The sequence below is a fragment of the Macrobrachium rosenbergii genome, chromosome 14 (assembly GCF_040412425.1).
Source record: "Macrobrachium rosenbergii isolate ZJJX-2024 chromosome 14, ASM4041242v1, whole genome shotgun sequence".
Taxonomy (NCBI): Eukaryota; Metazoa; Arthropoda; class Malacostraca; order Decapoda; family Palaemonidae; genus Macrobrachium; species Macrobrachium rosenbergii.
In genome coordinates, this window is record NC_089754.1 from 17,735,505 (window position 1) to 17,756,879 (window position 21,375).

The 21,375-nt window shown below is 43.3% G+C and overlaps 1 protein-coding gene across 4 annotated transcripts in view; it reads right to left on the bottom strand.

The window, feature by feature from the left end:
* LOC136845738 (PRKR-interacting protein 1 homolog) overlaps positions 1 to 21,375 on the bottom strand; it is a 55,405-nt gene that overhangs the window by 29,048 nt on the left and 4,982 nt on the right. For all 4 annotated transcript variants that reach the window (XM_067115972.1, XM_067115973.1, XM_067115975.1 and 1 more), the window contains exon 2: positions 9,820 to 10,004. In XM_067115972.1, the coding sequence (XP_066972073.1) occupies positions 9,820 to 9,930 (111 nt within the window). In that variant the 5' untranslated portion in view covers positions 9,931 to 10,004. The remainder of the gene's footprint in view (positions 1 to 9,819; positions 10,005 to 21,375) is intronic.

Genomic DNA, 21,375 nt, shown 5'->3' on the forward strand with positions numbered 1-21,375 from the left:
AACCTTAATCAGTCTCTGAACAACTGAAGATACTACCTGTTCTTCATCAGCATCAGTCAAATTCACAAGCCACAGGCTCATAGAGGGAAATCCTTGGGAAGCAGGGGTGGTGGCAGCAGAACCCCCTGCTTCCTGAGATGAAAGGAGTTTCAAGCCCTCTAAACAGGAATTAAATGGAAGCAAAAAAAAACCGTTTCATAACATAGGAATGGTTGGCTCCACTTTGTGCCATGGCGCCTGGTACCAAAGAATCATCTGCACAGGAAACAAAGCCTTTCTAACTATTCAAACCATCATGCACTGACTTCAAGGTAGCAGGAAGGAAGCAAAACCAAAAATCCTGAAGGAGCCGACCTCAAATAACTTGGCTGAGGGTAAGATACTCCAGTCTGCTCTGCTACTGAGACAGTAGCAATCAAAGAAGGATCTGCTTGATCAACAGGTGAATATGCCAAATCTTGGAGCTGAAAAGGCAACCGAGAATGCCTCAAAGAGAGTTGAGAATGCATAGAGGAGACTTGAGAACTTCTAAAAGAGGCTCAAGAATACTTTGAATCCTGCTCTTGGAGACTGGCAAGCAGCCCCAGGCATCCATGATGTACAACGCAGTTGAAGAAAATGCCTAGAATGCTCAGGAGTAGCCCAAGTCAACAGAAGGGGACTCTGTTTTAGACTGGAAGAGTGATATCTGAGAAGAGCTATGAACTCAGCAGTCAAAAATAGAAGCTCCTCCTAAAACTCCGAGCCAAAAAGCAGGAGAGGCTAGCATTGTCTTACAGGGCAGGTTTCAAAAGCTGATGATAACACCTGAGAAAGGAAGGAGAATGTGGAGAACAAATGCATTCACCTTACACATTCTTCTTTTCATCTATCCCAGGATACTCACACAAAAATCCCTCACGTCAGATAAAAATTGTGAAGATGAACCAGCACTGAATCAGTGCTGGGAGACTGAGAAGAAGAATGTAGGCACCTGGTGCCAAGCTAAAGTCTAACAGTAGGGAAGTGTTTGGTGTCAGGCAAGCACCTGCTCTCACTGATCCTAGATTTTCCAATGGTAGGCGAGCACCTACTGGCAAGAGAACTTATGATGCAAGGCTAGCGCCTGCTTCCAGGTGAGTGCCTATTCCAGTTTAGTGCCTAAATCTTACCTTTTAAGCAAGCACCTGCTTCCAGGCGAGCACCTTCTTCCAGGCGAACACCTACTGCCAGGCGAATGCCTGCTGTCAAGCAAACATATGATCTCAGCCAAACACCTCCGAGTGAATACCGAATCATCTTGCAAGGGAAGACTACATGAAGAACCTGGATAGGGATTGCTAGAACTCTCTAAATACGTGGCCTCCAGCAAGGCCTAGGGTATAAAATCGGATATTTAAAAGTGAGTGCACTTTTTACCTAGAATATCTATCTCCTGCATGGTTCCTGGTTCCTAAGTGTTCACTCCACAAATACAGTTGCAGGCACATTACACTGTTTGTGTTACCTGCAGAGTTACATACAGTTTCTTGAAACAGTTTTACTTTATAGCTTTCATACTGTTGTTACATTATAGAAACTGACACTGAATTCCTTTATTTATAATTTATTTCGTCTTTAGCATTACAGTACTTTATTTAATACTTCATCAACAAGAATGTTACTAAACTAATTTTACTGAAATTCACTTGATCTTGTAAGATTTTTATCTTTTGGAGACTGTGACGCATATTGTTAATATTTTACATATTGCTGAACCATTTAATTATTGCCTTGTTTAGTTAACTGTGTAACTACCATATAAATACGGAATCACTTGTTATATTCTGCGTGGTTTGTCTCCCCCGGATTTTTTCCTGGCTTTAAGTTAGTCTCACTCTGGTCTCTTGCTGGGAGGAGGGTCGAAGGAGCTGCCTATTTATTTTTGAGTATTTTCCGTATATTTTTCATAATATTTTGAATGAGGTTTATTTTCTTTATTTATGGGTGTGATTTATAGCATTGATCTGCTACAGGAGGAATGTTTATTTTTACTTACCTGGCGAGGTGTTTGTGTTAATACAATAATTATTTCGTTAATCACTTTTAATTTATCCTTTCTTAGTATTGTTACAAGCTTACAAAACCCATCCGTGTCTTATTCTTAAATGTTCACTGAGAAACCTAATTAAGTATGTAACATAATTTGGGGGCCTGTCCGGGATACCATTCTTCCTTTTAATGAGCAATTTGTCAGTGTTGTTTGTTCTCATTCAGAATATTGTACATTGTGAGCCATCTGAATACCTGTTATTTTCGATATTGTATTTTATGAAGTGTTGCGCGCCTGCTTTTGAAATATAGTTTCGGTTTATGTTATAGTGCAGTGCCTGTTGACTCGTTTATTCCCAGTATTGTTCGCTTGTTTCTCCTATCCCCACCGAGACTCGCCCTTGAGCAAAACTCGTAAGCTCTTTAACCTGTTATAAACTTCAATTATCACAGCTGAGAATTCGTGTAGTTATTCCTATTGACTCAAAGCCCGTTTTTATTGTATTGCATGTGGGGTACAGTATAAACCTTTTTCTCTTTGCATGACACACGAAATGCTTAAGCTGTCAATTTTAGTCGCTTAGAGTAATAACTGTTGTTTGGACCAGGCAAGGTTATTCCTTCTCCACTCTATTTGACTAGAATCAGGAGATTTCCCCGTACACTTGGCCTTTTAAAAAAACCGTATTGTTTTTTTTTTTATTTCATATGAAAAATATTGTGAACTTTTATGAAGTGAACAAAGTGCTTATAGACGTAATTGTGAGTTACCTTGTGTTCATTTGTGAAACAGGAATTCAGATAGTTTACGTAAGGAAGTTTTCATTGTTTCAATTTCACAATGGCTAGTTTTGATGTGGATAAATTTGCTGGTAATCCTTCTGTTGAACTCTCCACAATTCAATATGCAAAGAAGAAGGACCTTTTGGAGTTAGGTTTACGATTGCAACTACCAGTTAGAAGTAACATGAAAAAGTCTGAAATTCGAAATTTAATTCTTGAACATTACTTAAAGGCTAAAGAGGTAGGAGCTGAAGCTAGACTCTGGATAGTTGAAGACAAGGACACTTTGACTAACGAACAAAGACTCGAGTTTGATGGTGCGGTAGAGCGCGAGAAGGAAGAGAAAACTTAGAAAAATAAAACTAGAGTTTGAAATTGAAAAAGAGAGGATTAGATTGGAAGCAGAAAGAGAGAAAGAGAGGATTAGATTAGAAGCAGAAAGAGAGAAAGAGAGGATTAGATTAGAAGCAGAAAGAGAGAAAGATAGACTTTTATTTCAGGCTGAATTAGCTGTAAAAGTAGAAAGGGAGACTATTGAATTGCAATTGAAAGCAGAAAGGGAAAAATCTGAACTTTCTCGGCTCGATAAACGGCAAGAAATTGATTTGCTAGAATCTCAAAAAGAAGTTTGACTTATCCAAGAATATGAAATTAGTACCAAACTTCACTGATTATGACCCTGAAGACTATTTTAAGGCTTTTGAAGAAACTGCTTCTCATTTGAATTGGCCGAAAGAACAATGGATTTGGCTACTTAGGCCTAAACTTTCGTAAAGCGGCTCAAGTTTGTTGACATATCAAAGAGACAAATGATTATGAAGTTATAAAAAGGCTGTCATAGATGCTTTTTCAATTTCTGTGGAAGGTTATCGGCAAGTTTTTCGCAATAAAGTTAAAACTAGTACTCAGACATACCTAGAGTTTGCTTCAGAAAAATTAAGAGATTTTAGGAAGTGGTTAAAAGCTTCAGCTATAACTACCTTTGAACAGTTAGAAAATCTAATAGTGTTTGAGGAATTTGTTAGAAAACTTCCTTCACATATAATGTTGTACCTTTGTGACAGACAAGAAAATGATTTGTTAAAGGCAGCTTCTTTAGCAGACACCTAAAACTAGCAAGAGATTAGATCATATTGTAAAACAAGTTCCAGGTAATACTCTGGGTGTTAGCACTGAGGAATCTAGGAGTCACTGCTTTGCAAATATTGTAAGAAACCAGGTCATTCTATTAAAAACTGTAAAGCACCAAATTGTAAGGTTTCGGAGTTAAATAGGAATTTTAAGGATAGGAGTTTTAAAAGTAATCCACTGCATAAGGATAAACCGTCTTTGCATGTGGTAACACATGAAGCTGTGGATTTGTTTGAAGGTTTCAAAATAGATGGTATTGGATCTTTAACATCTGATGGTGCTGAGCATAAGATAAAGATGTTACGTGACACAGGGCATCACAAAGTTTGATTTTAAGGAAAGCAATTCCAGATATCAATAAGGCTTTAAATGGTGACTTTGTACTCTTGAGGATTTAACTCAAACTTCTCTTGCCCCCTTGCAGACATTTTTATTGATTGTCCTTTGAAAAAAGGTAGAGTGTCGGTAGGTGTGGTAGATAACGATTTTCCTGTGGAAGGAGTATCCTTCTTGTTGGGCAATGATCTGGCTGGTAATTTAGTTGTTCCAAATTTGGTGGTAACTGATCATCCTAGTGAGGGAAATGATTTTAGTAATGATGTAACTTGTGTAATTACTCGATCACAGAAATCAAAAGACCTAGAATGCTCTGAAGTAGTAGAAAATGCAGTGGAAAATATTATGAGCAAAGCTGAGCTTATCAAAGCTCAAAAACAGGATGATACCCTAGGTAATTTTCACAGTCAAGCAGTCTCTAAAAGTGAAATTGATAAATCACCTAGTTTTTATTATGAATCTGGTGTCCTCATGAGATTTTATCGCCCTGCTAAGTTATCTAAGCTTGACACTTGGGGTGAAAAGCACCAGATCGTTCTACCATCCTCTGTAAGAAAACTTGTTTTGGAGGTTGCTCATGATGGGAATGGTGGACACTTGGGGATTCACAAGACTTATCACAAGATTCTTAACCATTTCTATTGGCCTAACATGAAAAAGGATATAGCAGACTTTATCCGTACTTGCCACATTTGTCAGATTTCAGGAAAGCCTAACCAAAGTATACCCAAATATCCTCTTCAACCTATTATAGTTCCTGATGATCCTTTTCATAGGGTAATTATAGATTGTGTAGGACCTCTGCCAAAAACTAAAAAGGGTCACCAATATTTGCTCACCATTATGTGTCCTACTACACGTTATCCCATAGCAATTCCCTTGCGTAATATTTTGTCTAAAACTATAGCTAATGCTTTACTTAAAGTTTTCACCACCTATGGAATCCCCAGAGAGTTACAGTGTGACCGTGGTTCTAACTTTACAAGTGACTTATTCAGTAAAGTCCTGAAGGAACTGGAAATTAAACAAATATTATCCTCAGCCTACCACCCAGAGTCCCAAGGTGTCTTAGAACGCTGGCATCAGACTTTTAAAAGTATGTTGAAAAAATACTGTCTCGAGAATAATGCACAGTGGGATGAAGGGGTGGATTTTCTATTATTTGCCATAAGAGAAGCTCCACAAGAGTCTCTCGGATTTTCCCCTTTTGAAATGTTATTTGGAAGGTCAGTTAGAGGCCCTCTTAATGTAATTAAAGATGAGTGGTTGAGTGCGCCTTCTTCCAGTCCAGTTCAGTCTGTTAAACAATATATATCAAAGCTCCAGAAAATTCTTTGTGATGTTAGAAAATTAGCTAAAGAAAATCTCGAAGCTCGACAGTTTGAAATGAAAATTAATTTTGATAGATCTAGTAAAGTTAGAAAATTACTCCCAGGCGATTTGGTTTTGGCTTATTTTCCTGTTCATAGTTCTCCCCTAAAGTCAAAGTTCTTTGGACCATATAAGGTACTGAAAAGTGTCAATAATAATACATATGTAATTGAGACTCCTGACCGTAGAAAATCCACTCAAATAGTTCATCTAAATCTTTTAAAAAAATATCACTGTAGGGAACTTGGACCTTGTTCTAGAGACTTAGTTGTTAATATGATTAATATAGATTCTGCATCAGAGAATACCTCTGCAACTGTCAACTCGATTAATGACCTCATACCTTCTTGGAGCCCAGAATCCAATTCAGAAGTTTTACAAAACCTGGAAGTGAAGTTGTCCCATTTACCTAGTGAACATTCTCAAGGCTACAGACTCTTATTAATAATGTTTCTTTTGTGACTTTCCCAGGAAAAGTACTGTGCTTCTGCATGATACTGAACTTGTCCCAGGTACGATGCCCATTCGTCAACCTCCATATCGTCTGAGTCCTGATCGAAAAGCACAGATGAAGAGGGAAGTGGAATATTTACTCAAACATGGCCTAGCAGTTCCAAGTAAATCTCCATGGGCTTCCCCTTGTCTTCTAGTACCAAAGAAGGATGGTAACTTAAGGTTTTGCACAGATTACCACAAACTGAATATGGTAACTATTAAAGATTCATATCCATTACCAAGAATAGATGACATCATAGATTCCGTTGGACAAGCCAGGTACATGACTAAAGTGGACCTTTTAAAAGGATATTATCAGGTAGGCCTAACAGAAAGAGCTAAAGTCGTTTCAGCATTCATAACTCCATTTGGCCTTTTTCAATATGAAGTAATGGCTTTTGGTCTTGCCAATGCTCCGTCCACGTTTCAGAGGCTTATTAATGATACCAATAGAGATCTTGATGGTGTCTTTTGTTATTTGGATGACATCCTCGTAATCAGTGAAACTTTTGAGGAACATATCCGTAGACTAGAATTGTTGTTCCAAAGACTTGAAGAAGCTAATTTAACAATTAACCTAAAGAAGACTGAATTTTGCCATGCTACTATATCCTACCTAGGCCATATTGTAGGTAGTGGGCATGTTCGTCCTAAGACTGCTAACATTGATGCTGTACTTGAGTATCCTGCCCCCACTTCTAAAAAATCACTACAGCGTTTTCTGGGTATGACTTCATTCTATAGGAAGTTTTGCAAGAACTTTGCATCTGTAGCATCACCCTTAACTAACCTAACTAGCTCTAAGGTCAAGTTCATATGGACTCAAGAGTGTCAAGAAGCATTTAATCAACTCAAATTATTACTCTGTAGCAACCCTGTCTTATGTACACCTGATTTTAATAAACCTTTTTGTCTCCAAGTAGATGCGTGTGATACAGGGGCTGGTGGAGTGTTGCTGCAAAAATCAGCAGGAGATGGTTTTCTGCATCCAGTGTGTTACACGTCTACTAAGTTTCTGTCCCATCAAATGTCTTATAGCACTATTGAAAAGGAGGCACTGAGTTTAGTGCTCGCATTGCAGAAGTTTGAGTGCTATCTCCAGGGAGCTTCTGAGATAGAAACCTACACTGATCACAATCCGTTGACTTTCCTGGAGAAGATGAAGTCACACAACCAGAGACTACTCCGTTGGGCTCTGTATCTACAGAAGTTCCCCTTGAAAATTCTTCACCTTAAAGGAAGTGACAATGTTATCGTGGATGCTCTGTCAAGGGCCGGAACCAAAGTACCTTGAACTCCTCGCTCTTCCGAGCCACTCCGTTGGGCTCTGCCTTTTGGGGGGAGGTGTGACGCATATTGTTAATATTTTACATATTGCTGAACCATTTAATTATTGCCTTGTTTAGTTAACTATGTAACTACCATATAAATACGGAATCACTTGTTATATTCTGCGTGGTTTGTCTCCTTCGGATCTTTTCCCTGGCTTTAAGTTAGTCTCACTCTGGTCTCTTGCTGGGAGGAGGGTCGAAGGAGCTGCCTATTTATTTTTGAGTATTTTCCGTATATTTTTCATAATATTTTGAATGAGGTTTATTTTCTTTATTTATGGGTGTGATTTATAGCATTGTTCTGCTAAAGGAGGAATGTTTATTTTTACTTACCTTTTGTGTTAATACAATAATTATTTCGTTAATCACTTTTAATTTATCCTTTCTTAGTATTGTTACAAGCTTACAAAACCCATCCGTGTCTTATTCTTAAATGTTCACTGAGAAACCTAATTAAGTATGTAACAAGACCGAGTGCCAACTTGTGAGTGACACACGCCAGGTTGGCCAGAGGAAGAAGACAATGGGCACAAGCCGCTTCCACTCCCAGACATACCCTACTTCTCTGTACCTCCAACAGTAGAAGGAGCATCACAGGGCATGGCTAGGGTATGGCTAACAGGGAGGGAGGGCGTTGGCACTTCCTCTGCCGCAAGGGGGAACCTGGAAAAGGTTGAGTAATTGGGCCAATAGAGCAGCAAGTAGCCCTAAGACTTGCTCCATTGCTTCTAATTGCCAAACCTCATATCCTGAGCAATACAGGAAGCTTTGAGAGGAGAAAATTTTAAAGGAGAAGCATTACTATGAAAACAGGGAAAGCAGCAAGAGCTGCTACTTGAAAGGTTGTGAAAAATGAGAAACTTACTCCTAACCTCACTTCCTGTCCTAGAGTTAGAAGAATCTTTTTCTCTCTTTTCCTATTCTTATCTTCTACTCACATCTGCTTATACTTTAAATGAATATTCATTATTTTATCTGACCAACTAATACACTGATCTAGCGATCATTGTTCCTACATTTAACACATTGGTTGTGATGATCACAACCTGAAGAGTAAAGCCAGGTATGCACACTCTTGCCTTATGGACTGGAAATTATTTGTTTTCTCCTCTTTGGAAGATATCCTATATAATGACAAATATAAAACACAAGAAAACCCAAACCAAATTCAGATAATGATCAAATCAACAAAATCATGTAAGCACTCTCCAATGTGTCCTCGCAGGCCGATGACAGAGAAAAAACTGAACGGAAAACTATAGACGCTCAAACCATCCAAAAGGGTTGGGTGAACAGATGGTTTAAACTAAACGATCCTATAATTTTTTCACGCTATCGTCCTCTCACCTGATGCGGGAATACAGCTATCATAATAGAGAGTACGATTCATTTCAGAAAAAGAAGCTTACCACGACCAAAAGTACTATATATATAGGGGAAAACTTCCTCACAAAAATGGCCTGCAAGACAAACGATGATTAAAGTGAAGAGTGGAAAAAGCTTTGGGAGACATGAATAAACAAATATTCATCTACTGAAAAAGAGCTAGCCTGTTCTAAAATAGTGTCAGTCATGAGACTTAATGAAAAAGTTACAATAGTATGAAAAAATCAGCTAAAACAGGGCATGTATGGCACAACCTCAGACAGGTGAAAGCAACATACTGTAGGTATTCTAAGCAATCTTGCCAAAAACTAAAGAAGAGTGATGCTGAAGGAATGGGCAACCTCAAAAAAACCTAAGTCATCAGACATCAAAGTTGCTCATGAAAATAAGCAAACAATAAGGGTAGAAATATATGTAATATATGTACTGTAGTTTTAAAAGACAACTAAAAAAACAGAAATGAAGAAAGGCATGGACTGATAAGGGATCAATAACAAATAATGAAGGCTACACAATTAATGGACCATGGGTCAGATAATCAGAAAGTCCCTCATTGATTCCAACCATGAGATAACCAAGCAGATACCATATCATTGTTTCATGGACCTTTGGTTTACTTTCTGTTGACTAACATAACCCTCAGAGGGTTTTTTGATTCCAAGTACTTACCCAAGGAGACCCTGATACTAAGCCAAACATAAGAACTAAACCATTAAGTATTGAATCTTGTTCTCTGAATTTACTGTTACAATCCTCAGTAGAAGGCATTTTACCATAGTTCACTCAATGCATCTCACACAAATTCCTTATAGTTATGAGGGAACACTCAAGATACAAAACAGCGCATTATTCAAATAAGAAACCTATGTCTTTTCTTTTGTATGTATTCTATAGTTAGAAATCAAGTTGTTCATCATTTCCCAAGCAAGCCTAGGTTAAGCCAATCCAATCCATCATAACTGAGTACCATACTCACAGGATTTTTCATGAGTTTTTGGAGTTTTAATCGCTGCAGATCTGTAGCATTCTTCACAACAGTTACTTCTTTTTCTTCTTGTTTTGCATCACCACTGTCGCTGTCTGACATTATTACGTCTTTAGAAAATTTGAGCCAAAAGATTTTCCAACTTCTGCAATGCACTACAATTGCAATGGTGACTCCTGTGAATGAAACATCAAAATTTTAATATTAGACACTGTTTGGAAAACTGCCAAATGGTATGCAATAAGTTAACACACAAAAATGACATTTTCATAATAAAATCAAGTTTCATATATACTTACCAAGTAATTACATAGCTATAGTTTCTAACTCGCACGGCAGCCTTTTTTAAAAATTCGTGGTAGTGCTTCAGTTGTTTTGTGTAGGTGACTACACCACCCACTACTGTATTGGGGAACACTGAGAACTTGGCAGACAACCTTAATTTGTTTGTGCCCTTACGTCCAAGAGAGGTGAGGAGGGCAGGCTCTGATTCTGTAATTACTTGGTAAGTATATATGAAATTTAATTTTAATGTATTAAGAAAATATTATTTTCTTATAAGTAACTTACCAAGTAATTACACAGCTGAATCCCACACTGGAAGGAGGTGGAATACGTGGACATATTCTACTTCAAAACATTAAGGAATGGTAATGACTTGGAAACAGAAAGTTTGCCAGCACTGATACAGTACAGTGCTTGTCATTTCCTTACCTGTTAAGAGAGCTACTGCAGGAGGACACTGGCTCTGGTTGGTGCTCAACTTAACCTGTAGTGACGTGGCAGTTGAGCCATGGGTCGCCTCTACTTAAGTGGGAGCCTTGCAGCGGAGGATAGGCCTGATTGCCGGCAAAGCATACACAAGTACCCCTACTCTGGGCACAGTACCAACATAACAAACAGCCAGACAATGCTGTCACCTTCACTGAAAAAACCACAACCCATCCACTCAGACTGGTGGGTACTCCAGGTACATTGTACCCCCAAGCTCCCTGAAACTTGACACCTTACTTCAAGGCAAAAAGAGAATAGGAGAAAAAGAGAGCTTCCTATGCTTCCTCCCCAAGTACCATGCCAGCCATTAATAATGTCCCCAAGGTACTGCAATTTTAAAACAGTTTCAACTTCTTTCAAATAGTGAGACACGAAGATCGATTTACACTTCCAGCAGGTCAACTGCAGAATAGAAGTGAGGGGCATATTGTGTCTAAAAGTGAAAGAGGTAGCGACTGCTCGGACATCATGAACTTCCACTTTGAAAGTAGGCAAAATGTCCTGAATCTGAGAATGCGCCTCAGAAATCAGGTCCCTCAGGAAGAATGACAATACGTTCTTAATAAGGGGGTAAGTAGGGTTCTTAACAGAACATCAGAGGTAGCTGGATGGCCCTCTGATCTTCTCGGTCCTGCTCAGGTACAGTAATACCTCAGGGCTCTAACAGGGCACAGAACCCTTTCTTCTTCATCAGGGCCAAGGATTTCCATTAAATTATTAATGTTGAAGGAACAGGGCCAGGGCTTGGACAGGTCCTCATTCTTGGCTAAAAAACCTAGGGTAAAGGAGCAAACTGTGTCCCCTTGGGAAAATCCTACCCTCTTATTGATGTCCTGAATCTCACTGATACGTTAGGCAGTAGCAAAGCCACAAGGAAGAGAGTTTTCCGAGTGAGGTCCTTTACAGAAGCGGAATGGAGGGGTTCAAAAGAGGGGCCTGTTAGCCACTTCAACACTATGTCTAGGTTCCAAGAGACCAGATCGACCTTCTGCTTAGAAGTGTCAAATGACTTGATGAAGTCACTAAGATCTGGGTTTGATGCCAGATCCAGACCTCTATGCTTAAACACAGAGCTAAGCATAGCTAGATACCCCTTAATGATGGAGGATGACAAACCACTAGAGGTCCTCAGATAAAGGAGGAAATCTGCAATTTGAGTTAAAGATGTCTCAGAAGAAGAGATGTTGTGTCTGAGACACCATCTTCAGAAAACACTTACCCTGGTAGATGTGGCTAGAAGACTGACATCTGCATATTGCAATAGCCTCTGCAGCTCCTCTTGAAAACCCTTTCACTCTGACAAGCTTTTGGATAGTCTGAAGCCTGTCAAGGCAAAAGCGGACAATGCTTGGTGGTATCCCTTGAAGTGGGGTTGTTTGAGTAGACACGGTTTTTGGGGAAGGAGCCTCGGAAAGTCCACCACCAACTGTAGAAGGTCCAGGAACCACTCTTTCAGGGGCCAGAACAGGGCTTTGAGGGTCATCAGAATGTTGTGATGCGATCAGAATTTCTTCAACATTTCCCTGACCATATTGAAGGGTGGAAAGGCATAAAGATCCAGGTTGGACCAATTTTGAAGCATGGTATCTGTCGCCCATGCCAAAAGGTCCAGAGCTGGAGAACAGAAGAGAGGAAGGCGATGGTTCCTTGTGGTTGCAAACAGGTCCAATGTCAGCCTGAAGACTTTGTTGTTCTGGGGACCACGTCCTGGAAACTTCCTGGTACCCCAGAAGGGCTCCCCAACCTAGATCTGAGACTTGTGAGTAGAAGTCTAGGTCGGGACCCAGAGGATGAAGGGGCTTTCCCTCTGAAAGTCTTTCTTCGGACAGCCACTACTGCAAGTGCGACTTGACTTTTCCTGGATAATTGGAAACACGTAGGTGTCCGGCTGTGTTTTCCTGTCCCAGTTGGCCTGAGGTAGAACTGAAGGACTCTTATATGAAGCCTGCCCAGCTTGATAAATGTCTCGCTGGATGCCTGAGCCCCCAGTAGGCTCATCCACTGATGGGCTGAACAAGACATGAGGGCTGGAAAATTGTGGATTGTCTGAAGGCAGTTGGCGATTCTCTTGGGGGACAGAAAAGCCCGAAAAGTCCGAGAGTCGAGAATCATCCCCAAATGCAGAACCTCTTGCAATCTGGGACTTCTGAAGGTTGATGAGAATGCCTAGTCCTTCGTGCACTTCTCCTTCAAAGGGGATCAAAGAAGCCAGTCGTCCAGATAAAGACTGATGTTTATGCCTATTAAATAGAGCCATTTTGCTAGAGGGGCGAGGACTTGAGTGAACACCTGAGGTGCCGTAGAGAGACCAAAGCAAAGAGCCTGAAACTGGAAGACTTTGCCCTGGAAGACGAACCTGAGATACTCCCTAGAGTCTGGATGGATGCGGATATGGAAATATGTCCTGAGTATCCAGAGTAACTAGCATTATGGACTGTTACTTCTTCCTAACTGGGTTGTTAAGGATACTACTGGCAGATTAATGCCACTTCCACTAGAGCTGCAATGAGGTTGTTTAGTGGCTCTATTCTTACTCACCTGCATCAGTAATTTAAAGTAATTTGTATTTTTCCTAGGTATACAAGCCATATCCTCTTATGTTGGCATATTCCTCACTGTAAGCTAGAAATAATCATTGAACTTAGTAACAAGCTGGTTAATTGGTGGTAGTTTGGTGAGTGGGGGTCACCAACTAACCTGCCACAAGCCATCACTTTTTATTTCAGCATCAGGGACTGTGTTGGCTGAGGTGGGATTATGATAAAAGGCCCTGGTTTCTCTATACAGTACCTAGGAACACATTTAAATATAAAAGTCTTATATTAGTTCCTACAGAAATACAAACCATCACCTTTCATGCAGAAGTCTTACCTCAACTGAATAGCAAGTTCCCAGTCTTGTTAATAACCATGGGACCAATTACTCCTGTAACCTCCACTGCAATCTGGCACAGAGATGTAAGAAGATTGGGTCCCAAGCCAGGGCAAGATGTGTCTGCACTCTCATTCTCAGAAAACTTCAGAGAATCAAATGCTGCTTGAATGACAGGGAAGCACAAGTCAGAAGACATCTGTCATCTGGGTCAATTATAGCTTTAACTCTCCAAACTCCCTTTGCTAGGAGGGAAAGCAGAGAAAGTCAAACCTTATGAGCTGAAGTAGATCTGCCACAGGATGCTCAATTATGAAGCCCATCTGCATTGAGGCCAGTTCCAGCACTGACTGACTGCTGCTTTGTAGAAGAAAGAAAAAAAGGGAGAAAGAAAGCAGAGTAGCCAGCCACTCATCCACTCAACTTCCAGCCTTATGCCCTCTGAGTACCTTAGGCATGATCCTTATGTCCGAGAGGAGCTTTGAAGATTACACAAGCCGGTGACCAGCCACAACAAGTTCTGAAGAGGTATCCATGGACTTGTGGGTGATGTTCCTAAGGTATAATGAAGTACAGTACAGGTAGTCTGGCACTGCCACATACCAGCCACCATTAAAAGTGAAACCAAATACGGGTGGTTCCTCCAACTGGTTAGAAATGCCCCTGAATTTGTGAGCTCTTGCCTGGACTGGCAACAGTTTCCCTCGCAGGATGTGATGTATTCCCACTTGCCTGCTTTATAAAGCAAGAAAGAGATTGTTCTTGGACACTCTCTTGTCCCTACCAGTACTAATAAAGAGATGACTATGCTCTGGCCTAAAAGGTCAAGTTTGCCTTGGATTGTGCTGCACCAAAAAAGTCCTGGAGGGAGGGAATTTATTGGCATTCTAATCTCTCATCAGAAACTGTCACAAACTCAAGAGCAACCAAGAATGAGAGAGACTCCCAACTGTCTGAGTGTTAGACAAGATGTAAAAGGCTGTGTAACTTGCCAAGATGCATTGCTGAGGGTAAGGCTAAAGTAAAAACTGTTCAAAGTGAGATCTCAATCTGAGGCCTTCCCCAAGAGTTTGTACAGTGCTTGAGTTAAGCTGCGAAGGATGATAGTAACATCTCACCCTGGAGGCCAAAGCTCCCAAAGTGGGAAAAATTGTTGGAGAATTGTTATGAGCATGGTCAACTCTACCGAGGAAGAGTGCTCCATTCCATTCAGCTGGAAGATCTGGCTCAAGGCAAAGCAGTAGCACTTGTCTCAACGAAGGTAGGCAAGAATGTCCACAATCTGACCAAAGAGAGACCCCATCTATGACACCAATTGTAGAAGATGACCACTTTCTCTAATACAGTTAGGTGAGGACCTTAAAGGCACCTGGATGGGTGGGCGTTGCCCTGTGCAGCCATGTGAGACAAGTCTCTCTCTAGCAGGGACTGCTAAACACCCTCCAATTGTGAAGCTGAGGATCTCAACCAACTAGTGATGTTTCAGAGCGTGGCTGACAGGGAAGTGTGCCCTAGGAGAATCTCTCTGGGTGCCTTATTCGGAAGGGCTAGCAGACCACTTGGCATGGGGATAACAAAGAGCTACCAGGGCCATTCTGAAATTCGGTGTGACCCACACTCAGTTGATTGTTCTGTAATTCTGAGTGAATGGAGGAAAGGCACAGGCATTCAGATAGTCCCAGACCAGTCCAAGGACCTGAAATGGGAAAGCAGGATACTGGGAGATCCCTGTTTAGCTATGTGGTGGACAGTTGATCACTTGTGATTCCCAAGCCTGAAAAAGCCTTTCCACCATGTAGGGATGCAGGAATACAGGGATCACATCTTCTAAGGACAAAGTTTGCCCATATATTTGCACTCTGATCTGAGATGGAAATCATCCTTTTCATCCAAACATCAGGAACTTTGGCTTCTCATCCTCACACAAGATTCCAGTAATGGAAGGATGCCATGGTGAATAACCCCACGGCTTCTGACTCTGTAGCCAAGAAAGTGCCTTCTTGTCAGACTACAGGAGATCATCCACCAGTGACTGATGACTCAGTCCGAAGAGGAGTAGTTTCTGTGTTCTTTGATATATAAAACTTCCTCTGGTGTGTCAAACGTGGAGGAAGTAGCTTGCTTGATATGCTGGGTAACATGGAGGCATTCTGATCTAAAGATTAGACCATTAACCTGGTCCACAACACAACAAGCAAGCGGAGAACAAGGGAGTTAAAATAATAGTCTCTTCTCCAGAGTGTTTATTAACGAAATCAGGTTCAATGGCAGAGTCAAGGTTGATTCTCCCAAGATCACTACACTGAAGAATGAGCTCAACAATCTCTCAAAAGTGCTATTCCAGCTCAAACTGCAGAGGCCCTGATGGAGAAGGATCCTCAGGTCCTAACAGATCCCCCACACCATGATTGTTATCTCTTCAAAAAGAGAGGCTAGCACAACATTTTTGGGATCGTGGACACAAACAGTTGAACCTAACTGCAACAACTGCTAAACTATGAACTGAGCTGAGGCTAACTTGTGAATTGAACAACCATGTTCTGAACTGTACTTAAACTTCCCACGCAACTTCCTATGGTCAACTGAAGCCAAACTAGCAGAGGCTACAAGTGAATGTTCACAATCACTGCAGTGCACACACACTGGGAGTTTTTGACATACTAGGAACACCCTGATGGCCTGCAAGACCAAGAGCATGCAGACTGCCACAGAACCCAACAGTGTCATGAAGCAGTGACATGTCAAGTATGAAACCTCTCTCTGCATACATGATTTGGGTAAAACTGATTCGTCTCTGTGCATCTCAGCTCAAGTATGAACATAGGAAGAGTTCTTGTGTCTCAGAAGAAATAGGGAGACACAGGGTCACAAACAAGCTCAGAAAATCCTCAGTCAACTCTGCCTACAGCAAACATCCCACCCTTGGGTGAGCAAGCAGTACCATTGTAATGCAGCCACTCATACTCTCCTGTCCATCACATCTCCATTGATCACTTTTCTGGTAAAGGTCTACTATGAAAACAAGGTGCAAATACCATATAGGGTTCATATAAAGTAGAGAGATAAAATCATAGCTCCAAACAACCAAGAAGCAGAGAGCAGCACAGATCTGTAATTTGCCAAGGCCAAAGAAAAAGCGTTGGCTTTACCTCCAGTTAGCCTGACCACCACCTTGTTACCAAAGTTCAATGATTCAATGACTTTTTCCAATTTATACTGAGGAATACTCCTACATAAAAGGCATTAGTTTGCATTTCTGCAGAAACAAAAGTTCAGTTCCACTTAAAACTGCCTAAATCTTTTTTTGTTGTTTCTAATGGAAAATTCAATGGCATTTGTAGAACATTTCTTCCATTAAGAAGTTCAATTAGATTTCCAAAAATATCCTGGCACTTCATTCTGGCTTGAACTCTCATGATGTTTATAAAGAGTACAAATTACCCTACCCTACGTCATAGAAAACAAAAGACTCTGCACAAGCACTAATATAACAATTTTGAAAATGCGTGTATTTTCTAACCTATGCAAACCGAGGTCCTTTACATTGGGAATACTTTCAGGCGTGGGCTGGAAAAGCGGCCGTTGAACTTCCAACAAGGTGGTTAGGCAGTTACTGTCCGGGAGGCGGGAGCACGCCTGCCCGGATGTAAACATTCAATTTGCTATTGTGCAGATCAGGTGGCATGAGGTGGGCATAACTGTAAAGGACCTGGGTTTGTATAGTTAGAAAAAATACAATTTACTAAGAAACAGTATTTATTCCAACACAAAATACAAACCCTCGGTCCTTTACATTAGGAGACTTACTGATTGGAGGGAGGAATCTGAGAATCTCTCTGAACTGACTGGAGTTCACCACCTTGTCTTCCCTTCCTGGTCGTAGGCGGGAGGAAAGTACCTCTGAATAAGGTCGGGTTGTAGAAGCGCCAAGATCTATGTCAGACTTGTGAGACCCTTTGCATGAAAGAGGAAAGCGTGAAAGTTCATGCAGAAGTAGGCTAGGAAGAAATGACGTCGGATGACAATAAAGAGGCAAATACAAGCATTGGGTTTGTCTCAAAGTCATTACTCCTTCACTCCTTGCAAGAGAGAAAGGAGTGGGGTTGCTTCTATAACCTGAAGGAAATAGGAGCAGGCTCACGTTATGTGCTTACCTGCTCGATAGCCCGGTCCAGCTTGTAGCAGCACGTCCGCTCCCTGCCCGTGGGAAGAGGAGCTTAGGATAGGGAGAAGGAAAAAGAGGCCAGTCACTCAGCATTCAATCTCCCCCAATCCATACCGTACAACATAGGCGAGATGCAACCTGTCCCGTTGAGAGCTGGATAAACTACACAACTTGTTGAGCAGCCACCACAGGACCCAAGGAAAAAAAGTGTCCAAGGACTTATGTGCAACATCCACGGAGTGAAGAGGAAGTGAAGGTAGTCTGTCGGGACCACACACCTGCCCCTTCAGTACCTGCTGGTGCCGACATATTCTTCGAGGAATGCGAGGATGGACCAATGCTGCGGACCTCGTGAGCCCTCGGGCGAAGCGTGCGGTGTAAATCTTCTCCTGCAGCAAATGCAGCTCTCTTTCATATTGTCTCACGAAGCCAAAAAGAGATGGTATTCTTGGACACTTCTTTCTTGGTCGAGCGGTGCTGAAAGTCTCGTCGACCTCGGGCGGAGGTGCGAGTCTTCTTCAGATAAGCGCTAAAGCACCTAACAGAACACAGTAGCATCTCGTGCAGGATCGGTATCTCTGATCCTCTAGGGGAGGGGATCGTGAAGGACTCGAACCGTCGTCCGGGGACCCGAAGGATTCTAGTCTTATACAAAATCCGGGATGAAATCGAGGCGTAACTGATCCCCATCCCCGCCAGTGTTTACATCAAGGAAAGTCCATGAAGTTCGCCAACTCTCTTCGCCGACGCCAGGGCAAGCAAAGAAAACGGTCTTGGTCAGATCCTGTCTGACGACTCTTTCTTGGAAATTTCGTAAGGTGCACCAAGTCAGGCTCCTTAGAGCAGAGTCATCCCACGCAGGGGCCTGAGGTCCCTGGTGGGGCAAGACCGTTCGAGCTTCTCATGGTAGAAATCTCGAGAAAGAGGAAGAGATGTCTACTCCTTTCAGCCGCAAGACTGGGCCGAGTGCTCAGTAGCGGTGGCCCCCTTTACTGCTGAAATGGAAGAGCACTCTCGGCGAAGGAGAGACGAGAAGTCCATGACCTGCTGAACATTAGCTCTGACCGGAGGGATACCCCTTGCGACACCAACCAGAAAGACGGACCACTTTCCTGGTATACCGCTGCGGAGGATCTTCTAAAGGTATCCTGCCATCTCTGTTGCTGCGTAGTGAAAAGCCTCTCGCTGCCAAAGAGATGGTGGATAACCTCCAGCCGTGAAGACACAGGAATGCACTGCCCAGAGTGGAACCGCTGTGCGTGAGGTTGACGCAGAAGGTTGGGCCAGGGAATCTCACCGATTGCCTCGGAGAGGAGAGCTAGCAGGTCGGTACCCAATTGGCCTGTGGCCATTGGAGGTGCCTGAGTCATTCTGAGATTTGGGGTGATCATCACTCGGCTGATTACCCGACGAATCAGACAGAATGGGAGAGGAAAGCGTGCGATGTGGGGTTGTCCCACGGATGTTGGCGTCCTCCATGGCGGCCCATGGGTCGGCACTGACGAACAGAAGACCTGAAGTTTTCTGTTGTGCGGGTGGCGGGCACAGATCTATCACTGGACGCCCCCACAGGTCGAACAACCTTTCCGCTACTTCCTGATGGAGGACCATTCGGTCCCTACCACCTGGCTCTGGCGGCTCTGAGCTTGTCCGCCACTGCATTCCTCTTGCCTGGAATGTATCTGGCTGACAGCTCTACCGAGTGAGCTACTGCCCACTCGTGCACCTGCATTGCCAACTGATGAAGCTGATGGGACACCAGTCCCCCCTGCTTGTTGACATATGCCACTACCGTGGTATTGTCGCTCATCAACACTGCAGTGTCCCATCACTCGATCCTGGAACTCCTGGAGCGGGAAACATGAGCTCCAGAATATTGATGTGAAGGTGCTTGTCGTCTAGGTCTCCACACTCCGAAGTCTAGCAACTCCTCAGGTGTGCGCCCCATCCTAAAGTCGTCGTCCAAAGCAAGAAGCATGTCGGAGGATTTATGCAGGATACTCCTATTAAGAAGGTTCTAATGATCCAACCACCAGTGGAGGTCCTTTCTCACTTCCTCGGAAGAGGAATGAGGAAGGACTGAAGTCTCGGACTGGGACCAGGGCTCCTTGCTAGTCTCCACTGGAGGGCCGCAGAGTAAAGACGCCCGTGAGGAACGCTTTCCTAATAGTGTGAGTGGCCGATGGCGACTTGCCATTGCGAGCTTTATTTGCTCCTGTCGGAGACAGAACAACTGTGCTGCCTCCTTGAACTTGCTGTCCCGAGAGTCCGAGGAAAGACTTTTGCTGCCACCCGTGTCTATCAGCATGCCCAAATATTCGTCCTCTGCTTGGGGGTGAGATCTGACTTCTCCAGATTTACCGCGATCCTAGATCGGCAAAACTCAGGGACGATCCCTGTCCTGGCAACTGCGGCGAGCTCGCCAGGACTAGCCAGTCGTCGAGATACCTCAGAAGACGTATCCCGTGCGAGTGGGCCCAAGCTGACTACGAGGAGAACACTCGTGAACACCTGAGGAGGCGGTCGAGCCGAGCAAAGTGCCCTGAATTGGAGAAGACCGGCTCCCGAGGGCGAAGCGGAGGTACTTTGAGGGGCGGATGGATGGGTATTATTTGAAAATCGCGTCCTTCAAGTCCGTAAGCATGATCGTTCTCCTGATGGAGGCCCAGCACCGATGATGCTGTTTCCATCGTGAACAGTCCTGGCGAAGAAGCGGTTCAAGGAGAGAGGTCTATGACTGGTCTCCATCCCCTGATGCCTTCTCTCACGAGAAAGATCCGACTGTAAAAGCCTGGAGACTGGTCCGACACTGACTTCTACAACATTCTTGCTCAGCATGGCTTGCACTTCTTGCTGTAGTGCGATGTCCTTCAACGAACCTGAAAGATAAGTTTGGAGATGGACCGGAGTGTAGGTGAGGGGAGGCCGAGACTCGAAGGGTAGGAGATATCCCTCCCGAAGAACATCCACTATCCAGGTCTCGGCTCCATGTCGCTGCCACGTTGGCAATGGCTCGACAGGCACCCCACCTTTGGCAGCTTCTGAGGGGAGGCAGTACTTCTAAGCGTTTCCCTTCTTCTTCTTACCCTTGCCCACCTCTACCGGATTGGAAAGGGGGCTGAAAGGACGGGTAACCAGCACTGGGGAAGAAGAGGCTGGGTGTTCCTCTCGGACCTTGGCTAGGACTTCTTAGGGGCCGAGGAAGGGCCAACCTGGCCCGAAGACCTGGCTGCAGTGGGCGAGAAGAGCCGGAGGTCTTAACCACTGCCTGGTGGACAAGCCGGTCGTTCTCATCGGCACGGCGTTTGTCTACCGCGGCATCCACCAACTCTCTAGGGAAGAGAGAGGAGGAACCCAGCAACGGTCCATTCCGCAGAGCGATTGCCGACTCGGGACCTGGGCCAGCGAGAGAGAACGGCGTCTCTTCGCTTTAACACCAAGTTTGCCCACAGGTTTGCAGTCTGGTGGGCTAGGTAGGAAATAGCCCTACCTCGAACTGGCACAATCTCCCAAAGAGTCCTCCCAGATGCGATAGCGCCTGAGGAAGCGGCTACCTTCGATGCTGTCGAAGGACCTGGATCGGGCCGGGGACTGCTATGAAAGGCCGCCATGGCGGTGCTTCAGGGTTGCGGCTTCTTGCTGGGAGAGAAGCATTCTCTGCGACAATTGCTGCAACGAAGACCGAGATCCCGAACGAGTCAGGTCCGGGTCAACCTGTTTTAGTCAGCAACATATTC